Source organism: Fistularia commersonii, chromosome 1, assembly GCF_037954325.1.
Source record: "Fistularia commersonii isolate RoL2024-O1a breed Wild chromosome 1, RoL_Fcom_v1.0, whole genome shotgun sequence".
NCBI classification, from domain to species: Eukaryota; Metazoa; Chordata; class Actinopteri; order Syngnathiformes; family Fistulariidae; genus Fistularia; species Fistularia commersonii.
Window position 1 is genome coordinate 610,339 of NC_141284.1, and position 16,720 is coordinate 627,058.

Below are 16,720 nucleotides of genomic sequence, written 5' to 3' on the forward strand. Positions count from 1 at the left end.
GGCGGCGGCGGCGGCGGGGGGAGGAGGGGAGGGGGGGCAAAGACAACAGGGTGGAAATGGTCGCGAGACGGTTCTGCACGAACACGTAAACACAGATGCAGCGCCAAGGCCGTCTTTTGTGGTGCGAAATGAGTTTCCTCAAAGTGGACAAAATGGGACTTCAAGATGGCGTCCGTTGAGCGGCGGGAGATGGGATTTGTAGTTCACCCTTTGGATTGGTTTATCTCAGCCAATCGGAGACACGCGACGCCGCTCGTGTTTCCGAGTGACTCCGCCCCCCAGAAAGGTCTCCACGCCGGATTCGTGGGCACCTGCTGACCCCAACATCGGGAGCCTCTGGAGCGACAGCGTCTCGCGCGAGGAGCCTTCGGCAACGCTTGCAGGATGAGCCAGCGTTGCCATGGTAACGTGGGAGCGCCATTAAGAGACGGATGAGTCGTCTAAAGGTACATATAAGCAGAAAGGAACTGCCTCAGGTCCTCAGTCTTGTCCAATCAGGAGCTTTTCCAAGTGGAACGCCTTGAGTAGAAATGGATGCTTTTGCGCCCCCTGGTGGCGGCGGCAAACAGCAGCAGGAGCGGTGTGTCCGAACAAGATGGCGCCCGTTCTTTTGAGCTCATCTGCGCTTACAGAAGTAAGTGGATGACGGCGGAGGAGGCGGGGCTAAGTCGCTCACGCCGGAGCCGCTCGAGGACCTGCGTCGACACGAAAACATCGGCTAACCGCGGAGGCCGCGTGGTTCTGATCCCGACTTCCTGTTGATGGCTTCACGCCTGAGTCACAGTGGAAACTATGCTGGCGGCGGCGGGCGGGGGGGGGGGGCGTGGCCGACGCCGTTATTCCTGTTCGTTCCTTGACGACCAGGCGGCGCGACCCGAGGACGAACACACAAGCGGTGGATTCCGTCACCGTTCCTTTGTGTCGGAGGCGGAATGAAGAAGTAGCCGTTTACTTCCTGATGCCGAGCCGGCGCCGAAGGCATCGGTCACACCGGGTGACCAGCTCCGGAAAACCAAGAAATTTGTGAATTCTCACTTCTGATTGTGTGTGTTCTGTTCTCACCGGCGACCTCCTTCTCCTTCGCCCTCGTCGGAAGCCATTTTTCCAGGTGGTCGTGTCCGGTGACGCCCTCGCGAGGCTTCATGGCTTCATGGCTTCATGGCTTCCTTCTGCTTTGGGACGCTCCACATCCTGGACATGGCTCACATGGACGACACCTTCGGGCTTCGCTGTTATTTCCTGCTTCATTTCCATAAAAAGCATCTGGACCGCTTGCTGCATGATGATTGTTAAAACAAATGTTAAAATGACGGTACAGAAGCGAGAGGGACGTCCCGGAGCGACTCCTGGACCGAGCGTCCGAGACCTTCTTCAAGGTCAGACCGTCCAGAAGATGCCAAAGCTTGGTGGAGCTCGATTTCAAATCTTGATTTCCTCACTCCCATATTCGTACCATGAGATATTTTTCATATTTCAAGGATAAAATTAGCTCGAATCGCGCTTCGTATCTAAAAAAAGAGCAGATCTAGTGACTCATATCTTAAGGGGTTTCTGGATCTACAAGACGTGTGAGCGGGTGGTCGAGACCCGAGAGCGAGGACCTTCTGCCGTAAAGTCCAGCCGTCTATTAGAAGGTACTTCCCTGGAGACACTCTGGACTTCCTGTCCGGAGCCCGATCCAAGCGGGGGGGCGCCGGGTTTCGGGAAAAGTGACTGAACGTCTGAGAAATCTTCCGCTGAAATAAGACGAGACGGGGATTCCAGAGCGTCCTCGGCCCGGCGGGAGCGCACCGACCCCGAGGACCCCAGCAGAGACGGGACGCCTCCTCATCCTCCTCATCCTCCTCATCCTCCTCATCCTCCTCACATCACACACATCACACACATCACACACATCTTAGCTTCTCCATTCATATCTTCACAATGCAAAGACAAGAAACAATATTCATTCATTCATTCATTCATTATCTGACACACACATACACAATATTCACTGTCATTCACATGCCATTCACCTTTGCCCAGGTCAGAGGTCACCTGACCTGACCCCCCCGTGTGCCGTCACACACACAAACAAACACACACACACACACACACACACACACACACACACACACACACATACAAAGGTGTCACATTCAGGTCAGTCGGGGTTGAGTTTACATGTACACACTGAGGGGGGGTCGCATGTGGGAAAAACACAGTGCCAGGATGTGTGTGTGTGTGTGTGTGTGTGCGTGTGTGTGTGTGTGTGTGTGAGTAGGGGAAAATTCCAGCCCCTTTACCTTGAAGAGACAGAGGTGCAGGTGACTCAGTGACCAAGCAAAGGTTAGCAGGTTCAACTGCATCACTATTGATTATCTATCAGTCGCGTTTCCTCCCTTATTATTGGTTGCGATTGTCTGCCTTGATATTTGTTTCATGAGTGTTTCTGCCATGGACGTGTGTGTTCTGCTCGGGGTGGGAGAACATCACACACTCAGAGGAGCTCCAGAGCGTTGGGACCGAGCAGGAAGCAGCTGCTTCGCCTCACCTTTATCTGGAGCTAACTGGGCGACACAAGCAGCTGCAGATGTTTCTGTTCCACCATATTCCTTCAAACACACACACACACACACACACACACACACACACACACACACACACACACAGCCCTACTTATTTTACTAGTTTGCTGCCTGGCAGCATCTAGCTGATAAAGTGGTTTCCGTGGGGGTTAGAATTATCATTCTCATTATTATTATTATTATTATTATTATTATTAGTAGTAGTACATGTTGTGTTTCCCGCGCACACACACACACACACACACCAGCAGAGGTGGTTATCAGCGTTGCAGGCCTGGCAGGGACGTCCTGCTTCCCCTGAGTTTTCCATGACTTCCTCCAGGAGAAGGCAGAGAAGATGGAAAACCCCAGAGCGGATCCTCGGACGGCCAGCGTTTGAGGCGACACAGGCGGAGAAAAACAGCCACCAGCGGGAATCACCTCGTACGCAAAACAGCGGAAACTTGGCTCGGCTCGCCGTCCACTTCTAAACACAACGGCTGCAAACACACACACACACACACACACACACACATACACACACACACACAGACGCACATATACGCACAGCCAGCACATCATAATAAACAGACGAGGTGAACGCTGTATTTTGGCTCTGCAGAGATGAGGGCACTGGGTTATTACAATATCACACACACACACACACACACACACACACACACACACGTTGCTAAAAGGAAAGGTGACGCAGACGTTGCGCCCGCAGCTCACAGGGATCACTTTTACTGCCGTTACCGGGACGAAGGCTTCTCGCTGACGGGAACATCGCCCTGGATCGGGACGATCGGCGCTCCTCTTGGATCCCGAGCTGACGGCGTGCTTCATCTTCATCATCTTCATCATCTAACAACTTCCCATAAGTGCGGCCCGCTCGCTCGCCACGGGTCGCTGAACCCGAGCGTGCAGCTTTCATAACACGATATTCCTGGAAGTGACGAACGCCGTGACTCATCCAGATAAAGATGCGGCTTTTCATCGCAACACTTCTGTGTCCTCATTCATCAAGATTTCTCATTAATGCTTATGAAGACAAAAGAATGAATAAAAAGTTGCAAAACTAAGAAATGCATCACACATGTTTCTATGATACGGCTGCGTTATTACTGCTAGGACTACGTTATTGTGCGTTATTGTCCTCCTCGTGTCGTTGAGTAAGACGCTGAACCCGAACCGCTTCCTGGCGCCGCCACACGGCTGCCGACGGCTCAGGGTTCGTCCAGGGTGGATTCAAATGGCGGAGGAATTTCACACAAGGGATTAATAACGTACAGTAAAATGAAAAAAATTTAAAAAAAAAAAAAAATAAATATATATATATATATATATATATATATATATATATATATATATATATCCTGCATTCAAGGCTCTTTTAAAGAAACAGGAGAAAAGATTATCCATGGGAGTCGGATCAGCTGCTTTTCTCAGGCGTCACCACCAGCTGAGAAACATCCCGCTTGTGTACATGAACAAGATACACACCTAACACACACACACAAACACACACACACACACACTTGAGTTAAGAGTACAACAGCCAGAGATCTGTGTGTGTGTGTGAATGGTCTCGAGAGTAGCGCCTCTGGTTCAGCTGAAGGTTTCCATGTGAATGGGGGGGGGGGGCTACTAAAGATGATCCACATTTGGGAAATAAAGGGATTATTAGGTTTCCATGCAAGTCAGCGCCTCAAAACCACGGCCGTGACATCATCAGCGGCCAGTGATGTCATTTGATAATGACAGATCGGCGTCGAGAGGCCGGGTTTTCCAAAGCTGGTGGAGTCCAGCAGACACGGGTCCGAGGAGGAGACGGACCAGGAACTCCAGGACGGAAACATACAGACACAATATATGGACGGGATACTGACAACATCTTTTATTGACCATAAGGATCCTTTTATCATCCTCAGTGACCTATACACACACACACACACACACATATATATATAAGTATATATATATATATATATACTTATATCTTTGGTCAAGAGGTCCTGAGTAAAATATACATATATATATATATATATATACATATATATATATATATATATATATATATATATATATATTTCAACTGAAGGAACCGAAGAAAGTGGATTTTTATTTTGAAAAAGCCTGGTGGAGTCGGTCACGACTCAAAAAACTCTCCAATTCATGGATGCACCCTAAAGATATATAGACACACACGTAAATATTAAAAAAATAAAATAAAAATTTCTGCGCAGCGTAAATACATAAAGTAGGAGGAATGACTTTCCAAACTAAAGTATGTGACTGGCGGCAATTTTAAAAATCCCCTCGCACAATCATTACCTTACAAAAAACACAGGCCAATTAATGGACGTAACCCTAATATATATATATATGTGTATATATGTATATATGTATATATACACACATAAATATGTTCATATTTAGCAGGAATTCACTTGACAGCTATATATAGATAAATATTATTGGTATATATTTAGAAGGCATCCACCTGACAACTATATATATGTATAAATGTTTGGTGTATATTCAGCAGCACCACGTTAGAAGTATTTAAATCTATTTTCTCTGCCAAACTAAGGTGTGCGGATGTTGCTTTTACTTTGAAACTCCACGCCGGAAAAGTTTCCTGCATGAATCGTGTCCGTCCAGGGACGTGGCGTGACGTGAAGCCGGTGTCACGGCGTGGGAACCTCCGCACCTCCACGGTGAAGCAATCGAGCGTCCACGTTGCATAACGCCATATCGATATCAATAAATCGATAAATCGGCGTTTCAAAACGAAACCAGCAGCGAGAACACGAACACGAACACACACACACATACACACACGCACACAATGAGGCGGAAGACGGCGACAGCTGTTTACACATCCGATCGCCAAGGGCGTGTGTCGTGCGTGTGTGTGCGTACGCGGTGGGTGGTGTCGCCACGTCACGACACGTCACGTCACGTCACGCCCCTCCGCAGCTATAAAGCAGGCGGCCGCGCAGCCGTGCGCGAGCAGCAGCATGAGGGAGCAGCAGTCAAGCACGGGCACGACGACACCCACGGAGCCCACGCGAGCCAGGTGAGATCCCGCGAGAGTTCAGGTGGGGGGGGGGCGGGGGGTCACCGGATCCTGAATTAACTCTGGGCCGTCTGGAGCAGGAGGACCAACTGGGGGACCAGGATCGGGTTCCGGCTGCGACCCGGATCCTCCTCGCTGGTGTCGCACCTGCTGAAGACCAGGTCCCACAGGTGGGGGTTCACCTTTGACCTCGTTCACCCCGAGGCTCCGTGCACGCTTGACATTTTTAAACGCGAGTCCAAGATGATGATGATGATGATGATGATGATGATGATGATGATGAAGACTCCTCCCCTCCTCCAGGCCGTCCTCAGAGGAGGTGAAGCAGTGGTCGCAGTCGCTGGACCTTCTGCTGGGTCACAAATGTGAGTGTGACCTCGCCGCCACGCCGCCGCCACCTTAGCTCCGCCTCCACCTTTAACCCCCCGCCCTTCCTCCCCGCAGACGGCAAGGCCGCCTTCCACGTCTTCCTCAAGTCGGAGTTCTGCGAGGAGAACATCGAGTTCTGGACGGCGTGCGAGGACCTGAGGGCGCTGAGCTCGCCGCAGGAGGCGGCGTCCAAGGCGCGCAGCATCTACCAGGAGTTTGTGAGGAGCGAGGCGCCCAAAGAGGTGAGGGAGGCGTCTTTGGAGGGTTAGAACTAGACGAGAAGAGAAGGGTGGTCTTCATCCTCCAGGTGTCCCCCCCTGTAGATCAACCTGGACTTCTACACCAAGGACGCCATCAGCCGCGGCCTGGAGGCGCCCGACATCGGCAGCTTCTTGGCCGCCCAGAAGAAGGTCTACGGGCTGATGGAGACCAACTCCTACCCGCGCTTCATCCACTCCGACCTGTACAGAGATCTGTGCGTGGCGGCCAGGAGGAAGGAGAAGCACAAGCTGGCCGTGAGGCCGTGAGGGCGTGAGGGCGCCAACACCAGACCGTCCACCTTCCCAGGAAGCGCCGGCAGGATGGAAGCCGGACCTTCATCGCTGCGAACTCGGCGTCTCCTGACAGAAGTGCCGCACGTGAAGCTAAAGGGCGGTGAACCGGCAGCTACTGGATGTTCTTCCCAAGAGCTCCTCCTGGGTGAACCGCTCATGAAAAGCGACGCGTGGAATGTGAGCAGACAAGTCAGGGCCGCGCAGAAGGTACCGGATCTGTTCTTCGCGGCGGCCGGAGCAACCACCTGAGCAACCACCTGAGCAACCACCTGCCGGCCTCCACCAGATGATTGGACAGTTTCTTACTTCCTCCACGGTGGAAGCATCTGGCAGCTGATGTACCCTCAGGTACGTCTGTCCTGAGCGTCAGTCGTCATCGTTCCTGAAGACCTCAAGATCTGTTCTTGTTTTTACTTGTTACTAGAAGTCGCCGGTCCCGGGTTGCTTTGAGGGCCTCTCTCGGCCCCGGTGAGCCGCCGTCCACGTACGAGGACGCTAATGTTTGCCTGTTTGACACCTGCGCATGAAAACAGGGAACAGGGGCGACGCCTTCAAGGTGTGACCGGTTTTCCGATGACTTATTTATTTTGAAGCGGCGCATCCCTCTGTTTGTACGAGATGTTTAATAAAAAGTTTGGAAAGAAAACAATGGTGGGGTCTCTAGTTTGGTGACAGCCGCCGCCAGCGTCACCTCGCCAAACGGCACCTGCTGCTACATCCACTTCCATGGTGAGAGGTTTCTCATGAATGAAAGAGTCGGGGAGCAAAAAAGAGAATCCATCTCTCCAGAAGAGGTCCCACCCAGCACATTTCACTCCAGGGTTCCAGGACTGAAAGAAGGGTTGATCCCGAGGAGCTCCCGACCCCTCAGCTCACTTCCACGGTTTCAACAAAATCCTGGAACCGGAGAGCTGCCGATGTGGGCGACGAGGTTTGGGCTGGAAAGCGAGCCCAACACGCGGCCAACAGAACACCAGAGACCTTCGGTACGCGCTCAGAACTTTGAGATCTTCGTTCTGAGAGCAGACAAGTCCAGCTGGTCATCAGACAAGTCATTCTTCGAGAACTGGGTCAACCGACATGAACGCTGACCTTCTCCGCCTGCGGGGAAAGCACTTCCTGGGACTTCCTGGTCAAATGTTCCTGTGACAACTGAACTCCATGACTTGTCTTGAACTTCAGTTCGGTTCTGAAGGAGCCTCTGGGACGAGGCATCAAGTCCAGCTGTGAGAGAACAACTAAGATGAGACATCCTGGTCAAATCTGTGTCAGATGTCTATCCGACCTGTGTGACGGAGCCTTCATGGACATTATTTCCTGAGCACAAAGGCTCTGCCCTTCACTTGTGGCTTCAGTTTAGCTCGGATGATGAATCCGCTCAGTCACTTCTGCTCCCTGTGAGGGAACATTAAGACGAATCAGATTTAACAGTAAAGAGTCCCTCGAGCAACCACAGGTTCAAGTGGAGCCCACCGTTGACGTGGCAGCGCATTCTGCTAGTCTTTGACGTAACACGTGGAATGCTAAATCAAATATGAACCGAGCCTCAAAGTAGCCCGCGTTGAGTGATTCATCTGATAAAGCCGTGCCTCGATGGTAACCAGAAATAGCAAACACACCTGCTGCTCACACGACACACCGTCACATATTTGTTGTTATTCTCTATAACAACGGAGCGGATGTTCAGCGCCGGCAAGAGCATTCCTGAGCCGGTCAGCTGGCGCACAGAAGGCTACCGGTTTGGTTCTGGACGGGACTCTCAGTGTGGAGTCTAGATGCCCTCCTGTTGGGTCCGCCCAGGATGAGGACTTGTACCTCAGAAGGAATGAGAAGGTGAATGATTTGATATTGGATGCCTTGTGATTGACGGGTGACCAGTCCCGGTCGGGCCCGGTTTCTGGCCCAATGACAGCTAGTTCTGGCCCACCCGGGGAGCAAACCGCCCAATCGGTGTTCCTTCACGACCTTGAACGTTCTGGTACCGAAGATGGTTCCGGCTCTGGGCCGGTGGTGGAGGCAAGCGCCGGAGCCCTGCTGCTCCTGAAACTCTGCCGGCTCTCACGGCAGCTGGATCTGCTGCACAAAATAGCAAGGTGAACAAAGAAGGCTTCACAAGAAGGCCTTACGTTGTGACACATTCCATCGCACGACAGCATTCATGCTATTTTTAAAAGCCATACCTTGTCACTCAGCCATGAGTGCATCATAAAAGAGCAAATGAATAATTCTGAGATAGTCATACAATGTAGGACATCGTCACCGCCAGTGCTTCTGATTGGCTGCCGTGTGTGCGTGTCTCTACTCGGGCTTGTAGTAAAACCTGCAGGTTTTCATTTCTGGCCGCAGAAGGATCCTGGCATCGGGCCGACGGGTACAAGTGCGTCAAGGTGTGTGTGTGTGTGCGCGTGTGGGTGTGTGTGTGCAAACAGCTAAAAACGGAAACAACGCTGCATTCTCGTGGGGTCGGCGAAGGCGAGGCGGATGTCAGCGTGTTTGAAATGCGGAATATGCGAATTTGACTTTCGTTTTCCTTTGATATTTGAGATGAGAGGGACAAATGCCTGAACAGTGTTGACATGACGGCTCGTCTACGAGCCCAGTGGGCCAGAAGGTCCAGAACGGGCAGGAGTTTGTTCTTCATGCCGGGGCAGGGCGGGTGGCCAGGGGCCCCTCCTTCCCTGACTGATCAATGCCCATCCTGTTCGCTTCTCCTTGAGTCAATGTTTAAAGAAGTAGGTGAGGAACATTAGATCTTTATCCATGTGAGGGCCCAAGTTGTCCAGTGACATCTAGTGGTGAGGCTGGACATTAAAACGACAGGATCCACAGCAGCGACGGGGTCACATCCATTGTGCTCATTTATGCTACATGCTAAATGCCTCTCGCCAGACGGAGCAACCCCACCAGAAGTGTGTGCGATACGATCAAGCACCACCACCGAGAGGAACAGAAACTGAACTCGGAAGCGACCTCCAGAGGATGTGTTGCTTGACAACCACGGCCGAGTGAAGGATGCATGAGGAGCACGGGAGGTCCTCGACGTGCATGGGAATTCTCCTTCGGCGTGAGGCCACGCTGTCTTTGCCGGTCAGAACTCACATACGGGCAAGATTTCCAAAAAAACAACACAAATGACAGAAAGAGATTGTGGCACGATCGTATATGGCGTACAACGGGCGGGCGTAGACAAAGCTGTCTTCCTCATACAGCGACTTGTGACGACGTATTCGTCTCCTCAGCTCGCCAACTAGTTCACACACTAAAATTTGTTTTGAATGACGTCGCAAACACTAGATGTCAAAATGATGGGACTTTGTTAATAAATCTTCAGGAGATGGCCAGGAACGGCGAAACTGACGTGACCTGAGCAGAAACAAGCCTCTGCTCAAACACGGCGACTGCAAACACACCAGGAATCGCCCGTTGACCTTCTATCAACTCAGCGCGCACACACACACACACACACACACACACACGCACACAGTGTATAACAACAGACGGTTGACCTTCCAGGTCAGTTGAAACATTTTGGGACTTCAGCAATGCTTCATGCATCCACAAGGTGACAGCAAAGACCCGGAAACTGCACTCCCGTTGAGAGCGAGGGAACGCTCCCCTCTGGAAATGGAGGCACAAGAACGGGTTCTCAGCGCAGCGGCGACACACAGAAAGGCAGAAAAATGACCGGATTGATCCGAGTTGATCGCTTCGTATTGGACAAACAGTCGCAAAGCCTCTTCGGAAGGCCTGGACGGGCTGGAGTGGTGCCTCTCGGCCAGAGGGTGGCAGCAGAGGAACACCACCGCCATTCTTTTAGGGGGGTAAAGAAGGCAGTGTCGTGGAGACGCAGACTCACCAACATCCAGACATTTTATTATGAAAATAAGACATTATATCTTCGGCACATCGTTCCTTCATGCATTACGTCTGATGGACTAGCACACGCACGCATGCGCGCGCGCACACACACACACACACACACACACACACACACACACACACACACACACACACACACACACACACACACACACACACACACACACACACACACAGGCGCACGCGCACAGACAGAGAGGGTATGTTTAGTTTGTTTAGTTGTGGGCCAGTCTCTCTGCTGCAGCCCCTGCGACGCGGTGCGGGTTTTCTCGGTCCGGGCGGCGGACAGAAACCCCAGGGGTGCCGGAGGTCCGAGACGTGATTATGACGGATGATTTGCAGTGTCTGCGTGTGTCTCACTGATGAAAACGTCCGACTGGAGGCTCCCGGCTGTGTCGTGTAATTGCGAGGCTTTCCTTGGCGGGCTCGCGTCGCCGATCACTTGGCCTCCTGGGCCTTCTTGGCGCTCTGCTTCTCCTTCGCCTGACAGACAGGAAAATAGATATTAGAAATTTGCAGCGTGAGCAAACCGACACTCTTCTCTGGTCCTGGTATCACGAGATCAGGTTCTCCAATCAATGGCGGGACTCTGAACACCTGATGAGACGTTAAGGCTGCCCCCGCTGGGCACCAGCCGCCACTGCAGTGGCCACCTTTGGTTGCTCAGGGAAGTTTTCATCACATTCGTCTTCTTCACGCTGACAAACTTTAATTTTAAAGTTTCCACACACCGAGTGGAGGAAAGTCACACCTCACAGAGGAAGGAGAAGGAGATAGTGAACCTCACCTTCTCCACCAGAGGTATTAGCTGCTGGTACTCGGCCAGCGTCTTCAACAGCTCCATGATGAAAGGAAGGTAGTTGTGCTTTCTTCTGATGTTCTCGATCTGCAGGAGAAAGGGGGGGTAGAATGACCTCATGATGACAGGATGAAGGAAGACCTCACACTCACACAGACATATACACACACACACACCCTGTATCTCTTGAGCTTCTGATTCTCCTCCTCGATCAGGAGCTGGTACTTAGCGATCTCTGACTGGATGGAGCTGAGGAGGGTGCTGCTCTGGTCCGTGTCCATGGGCTCGTCCTTGAGGGGGAGGGGACACGAGACCGTTACTTTCACCGGCGGGTCTTAGTTCTGGAGCGTCTGCACGGGCAGAAGTCCAGAAGCATCGCAGCGTCCACGAACCACGTGGGTCAAACTGTGTTTCTGCTGCCACCTGGTGGTGGAGCGCCGACCCTGCGGCGGCCCACAAGGAGAGCAGGGGAGCAGGAGGCCTTCGCCGCGGAGATTTGTGTGTAATCTGCTGATCCGCCTGTTAATCGCGGCTATTGAACACCGGCTCCGCGAACCCGCTCGCTAATCGATGCGTTTCGATGTCGCTCGCTTTCCGGAGCTGAGAGCGGAAGGCTCTACGGCCGCCTCACCTCGGCCAGCTGGCCCTGCAGCATGGAGATCTTCCTCTCGTAGATCATCTTCCTGTCGGACACGATGGCCATCAGGTTAAAGCGGATCTCCCCTTCGCTGTACCTGTGGAGAGGAAGCGGCGGAGAGCGGCTCAGCGGCACGCGGATAAAAAAATCACTGTTGCTAAATATTAATTTCTGCGGAGGAAATCCTTCCGCGTCGGCATATTCACTTCTGTATTCTTTTCTCGATCACCGGGCGAACGGCGCTGATCCAGTCGTCCTGGTTGCACGCGCCTGGTAACAAAACACACGCGAGGACGGCGTTAAGACGACGGTCTTCAGACGTAAAGGAAAAGAGCGGGGTTTCCTGCTCACCCAGGTCGATGGGCCCCTCCCGGAGGCCGTCCAGCTCGTACAGACGGCCGCCCACCGGCACGTAGCTCACAAAGTGAAAGGCGTCTTCGTCCTTCGCGGACGATTTGGCGTCAAACTCAAACATTTGCTGTCTGTGAAAAAAAAAAAAAAAAAAAGCAAATAGAAAAATAGTTTCAGCAAAAACAAGCATGTCTCAGAATATCACTGCGTCCCCACCTTTCTTTAAATCAGGGGTGTCAAACTCAAATACACAGTGGGCCAAAAGTCAAACAGTCATGGACCAACATTGATATTTATCCTCTAGATTTAAAAATAACCCTTTCATTTGGACCCAAGTTTTGCTTAAAAATGAATAAGGGACAAGCAAAGCTGAACACTATACATTATTTTATTTAATATTGTACACATGCAAATTCATAATTATCATTAAAAAAAACTGTCACCATTCATTTCTTAAATAAAAACGAATAAAAAACGTATGCCTCTTATTATTAACAGCCTTCTGCATTAAATTTCAACAGTAACCTTTTTCCACAGGAGAATAACAAATGTTAAAATGAAATAATAATAAACCAATTAACCAATAATAATATCCTTCAATGAATGTGAAACCATTCAAGCCCAAGTTTTGGAGCAGCAAGAAAAAGTGCACAAACAAAAAAAGGTTAATTATAGCTCAGTTTGCGACACAGTGATCTACTCTGATCTTCTGCCTTTCTTTTTGCTGGTTTTCATAGGGCTAGCACGGTGCTAGGATTAGCATATGGTTGCTACGACAACAGTCGGAGGAGAGGGCGTTTATGGGTCCAGCAGAACATTCTGGGACTTGTAGGATTAGTGGTACATCCGCTGTAGGCTAGAATTCCAACGGGCCACCTCTAATGGTCACTTGGTATGGCTTTGCGGCCAAATACAACGACACTTCCAACAGGCCGGAGTGTGACACCGAGGTGATGACCGTTTACACACCACACAACACTGAAAGTAGGTTCCGTGTGCAGGAGGAGAGCAGCTAAAAACCAGGCTTACCTCGCAAAACTGTTGTGCACTTGACGAATCACCTCCGAGTTGCTGAGGGCCAGACCTTTCATCTGGGGGGGGCAGAGAAACAGGAGGTTCATTTTCTCACACACACGCACACACACACACACACACACTATACTTTCACCACTAACAACTCTCCTGATATATTCAAATGATTCTGTCTTCTGCCGCTCTGATTGGCTAACCAGACAAGGATTTTAATAACAGCACCAATACTCAAACGATGTAAGGGGAAACCATGGCACGTGTGGTACTGATGGGGTCGAGGTGAAATCCGGCGTGACGCCCCTCGATCTGAGAGCGCCGTCAAACCGGGGCGCCTGATTGGCTGCTTCCGTGCAACTCTTGTCCATCAACTCCCTGACAAGAAGTAACATGCTACTGTTGAAACACGGAGATGCGGGAACGATTGATTGAAGACGGCAAAGGGGACAATCGGGGCAAACGGAGTGGCAGGTTTTCCTCGCCCGTGCACGGCGCCTTGGATGTAAATGAATAAACAAAAGGCGGCGGACAATCTTGTGTTACTTTGGCGACGCGTTTAAACACTTCACAGGTTTCCACTGTTTGTCAGCGGCGACACCTCGGAGGTTCAGACCACTGTTTGCGTCCTCGCCGGCACGCATAACGTGAGCTAACGGCTGAAACAACAAGAGCGACACAAAGCTGTCGCTGTTTCTATTGGCAACGGAGTGGAAAAAAAGAAAATAGCAATTAACGTACAGCGGCGTCGAAGCTCTGGGAGAACTCTCTGAACTCCGTCAGCGTGTCTCCGAGCAGCATGTCGGGGTGGGAGCAGTTGAGCAGAACGCTGACGATGGCCTGGGTGGCGCAGGCGTTGTTAATGACCTGGAAACAAACACACACATCAGAGGGACTGGTATCACAAGGGCGTCAGTTCTGTCAGCATGCGAGTATCACTCTTTGGAGTGCCTGGCTCAGTCTATAAGATACATCGTCTTCTCTCCGTCCCGGGTTTGAGGAGGAACATCTGATCCACACCAGACAGGCGTCCGTTTCCGGCCCGGGTTAAAATAAGCCGCCCAGAAGCGAACGCGCTCCGGCTTTGACTCGCTCCCACTATTTTTAGATTCTGTACTGTGTGCTACTACTTTTGGCGAGCTGTCCTTGAATGCACCGGCAGAGGTTGCAAGGCCGTCAATCCATCTTCTGCTTCTCATCCAGAGCGAGGTCCCAGGGGCAGCAGCCTCAGCAGAAGCCCAGACCCCCCCGCCTTCCCGAACACTTCATCCAACTCTTCTGGAGGACACAGTCCCTGCAGCGGTTCCTTGGCCTTCCCCGAGGCCTCCTCCCACCTCCAGAGGGACGTGCCTGGAACATCTCGCCGTCCAGGAGACCCCCTGACCAGATGCCTCCTCGTCCAGCTCTTCTGGATGCTGGAGGAGCAGCAGCTCTGCTCTGGGCTCCTCACCCTAGCTCCACGGGGAGATTGTATCCGCGATCCTCTGGGTCTCCATTTAGAAATGTGTATTTCCTTTCAAATATATGAAATAGATCCTCTGTCCGTCACAGAGCTCAAACATATTACACTCATGGGTTGTAGGGAAAAGTCCAATGAAGGGATTAATGATCTTATTGAGCAGCTGATTATGGAGCGCAACATATTTTGGCATCGACATTCATCGAGATTAATGGATGATGTTGCCATTTGTGATTGGACGAGTCGTGTTCGTACTTTCAGCAAGAAAATAATATGAAAAACCTGCTAACGTGGATTTCATCTCATTGCCATATGGGGTTTCCACCTTCACAACAGCATCGCGCCTCTTTTATTTCGGTTTGCGTACAAGGAGTTTGGCTCCGGTTTCAGTTCCACCTTGTACTGACGTGAAGGTAAACAATGACTGTACGCTGGGACGTCACACAGCATACAAAGTGTAATGTCGTTTAGTGAAGTAACACAAAGAGATAAACAATTACATGTGCATTTACAGGATGTATATTATTACTACAGGGGTGTGTCACGGTACCCTGCAAATACCTAGAGATTGTAGAAGACATGTGCAAGTAATGCCTGCTGTGAATCATCTGCCATTTGATGTTTTGCAGAAGGTAAGTTCTCCAGGACCAGAAGGATCCACCCACCTGTTTGGCGAAGAAGATGTGGTCCAGCCTGGAGTCCTGGACGATGGACCCTGCAGGTTCCTCTCCGGGCTGCCATTTGAAGAGGAAGATGAGGCCGTGGACGGGCCTGGGAACAGCAAAGGATCGCTTAGAGGACAGGTGCGTGTGTGTGTGTGTGTGTGTGTGTGTGTGTGTGTGTGTGTGTGTGTGTGTTAGAGAGTGAATGAGATAGTAAACATACTTCAAATTGTCAAAGTTCTCGGGCTCCATGCTCCAGATCTCCTCCACCTGGGCACCTTTGCAGCCTGGTAGAGACAGGCATAGGATAAGGCAGTTAAAGGCATAATATTGTACTAGTTTTCTTTTAAAAATCTGCGGGCTGAGCGCGGTGTCGAGGCGGCAGCGGGCGGCTCTTTGCCGGGGCGGCTGCTTTTCACCCGCCGCTGCTTTTGAACGCTGAGTAATGCTAGCCGCTTTAGCTTGTCTGCGTTATCAACCGAGAAACGCTCTCGGATGGAGCTTTGCTCTTTTAGCTGAGCCCTCGGGCCGGGGTGTTACCGGTACCCCGTTGTGTTGTGAGTTAACGGTTAATTTGTTGTTATTCCATTTTTACCAGCGGCTAATTCAGTAGTAGCATTAGGCTCCGGCGCCGCCTCCATGCTAGCGCTAGCCAGCGAGCGCGCTAGCTAACCGCTAGTGCTAGATGGGATTGAATGAGCTGCTAACGCGGACTCACCGAAACCCTTTATCAGCTCCGTGAAAACCCCGGGATCGCTCTCCATCAAACACCACTCTCCTGCGCTTCCAGCCATGTTAAAATAGAGTCCCCCTTTCCGTGGAAACACACCACACGTACGCGGGATGCTAATCCTAGCTCTTTTTTTAGCAGCGCTGCCCAGAGTCAAGCTAATGTCTCTGCGCCGGAGTGAAGCGCCGCGCCGTTCGAGAGAGTGGCTGCGCTTGTTTTATCCAGCGGCGCACACCGACGACCGACTCGCAGTCATTGAAATACAAGCCAACTATCATCCAGTTGTTTTCTACTTTTAAAATACATAAACGCATGTAATTTAACCTAGAAATAAGACGAACTGTTTTTCAGAATGGAGCTGAATTGTTAGAATTCAAACGCGGTGAGGGGTCTGTACCCGCCTCGCTGAGGTAGCCCGGTTACTAAATGAAGTGAAGACGTGAAACAGGCAGTGAGTAGACGGTCCACGGTGTTTATTCCACGGGGCCTCTGCAGCTGCAGGGACGCACTTTCCATCATCTTACTTGCAAAAAACAACTCTATCTCGATAAAACCGGGCCGCCGCTACAGAGCAGCCACGCAAACATGCAGCGGATAAAGTTTTCTAAGGCACACTGGGATTAAGA

At 51.2% G+C, this 16,720-nt stretch overlaps 2 protein-coding genes across 2 annotated transcripts; one reads left to right on the top strand and one right to left on the bottom strand.

The window, feature by feature from the left end:
* Positions 1–5,488: 5,488 nt before the first annotated feature.
* Positions 5,489–7,197, top strand: LOC147236984 (regulator of G protein signaling 2-like). The gene is made up of 5 exons (XM_086172052.1): positions 5,489–5,628; positions 5,709–5,798; positions 5,932–5,993; positions 6,073–6,239; positions 6,321–7,197. Exons 1-5 carry the CDS (start codon positions 5,570–5,572, stop codon positions 6,522–6,524), a joined length of 582 nt encoding a protein of 193 aa, XP_086028178.1. The 5' UTR covers positions 5,489–5,569; the 3' UTR covers positions 6,525–7,197.
* Positions 7,198–10,403: 3,206 nt separating this feature from the next.
* Positions 10,404–16,296, bottom strand: uchl5 (ubiquitin carboxyl-terminal hydrolase L5). The gene is made up of 11 exons (XM_086171927.1): positions 16,083–16,296; positions 15,588–15,651; positions 15,368–15,473; positions 13,985–14,110; positions 13,247–13,308; positions 12,218–12,348; positions 12,073–12,136; positions 11,861–11,963; positions 11,406–11,519; positions 11,218–11,316; positions 10,404–10,913 (listed from the first exon to the last, which is right to left on the bottom strand). Exons 1-11 carry the CDS (start codon positions 16,156–16,158, stop codon positions 10,869–10,871), a joined length of 990 nt encoding a protein of 329 aa, XP_086028053.1. The 5' UTR covers positions 16,159–16,296; the 3' UTR covers positions 10,404–10,868.
* Between the last annotated feature and the right edge of the window lie 424 nt (positions 16,297–16,720).

Bases quoted from the DNA above. Each gene is read 5' to 3' on its own strand.
- LOC147236984 (XM_086172052.1), top strand. From the start codon at position 5,570: ATGAGGGAGCAGCAGTCAAGCACGGGCACGACGACACCCACGGAGCCC. The intron at 5,629-5,708 runs GTGAGATCCCGC...CGTCTGGAGCAG, and splicing joins ACGGAGCCCACGCGAGCCAG to GAGGACCAACTGGGGGACCA. The intron at 6,240-6,320 runs GTGAGGGAGGCG...CCCCCCCTGTAG, and splicing joins GGAGCGAGGCGCCCAAAGAG to ATCAACCTGGACTTCTACAC.
- uchl5 (XM_086171927.1), bottom strand. From the start codon at position 16,158: ATGGCTGGAAGCGCAGGAGAGTGGTGTTTGATGGAGAGCGATCCCGGG. The intron at 12,349-13,246 runs GTAAGCCTGGTT...TTTTTTTCACAG, and splicing joins GTGCACAACAGTTTTGCGAG to ACAGCAAATGTTTGAGTTTG. The intron at 11,964-12,072 runs GTGAATATGCCG...TCCTCTCCACAG, and splicing joins ATCGAGAAAAGAATACAGAA to GTACAGCGAAGGGGAGATCC.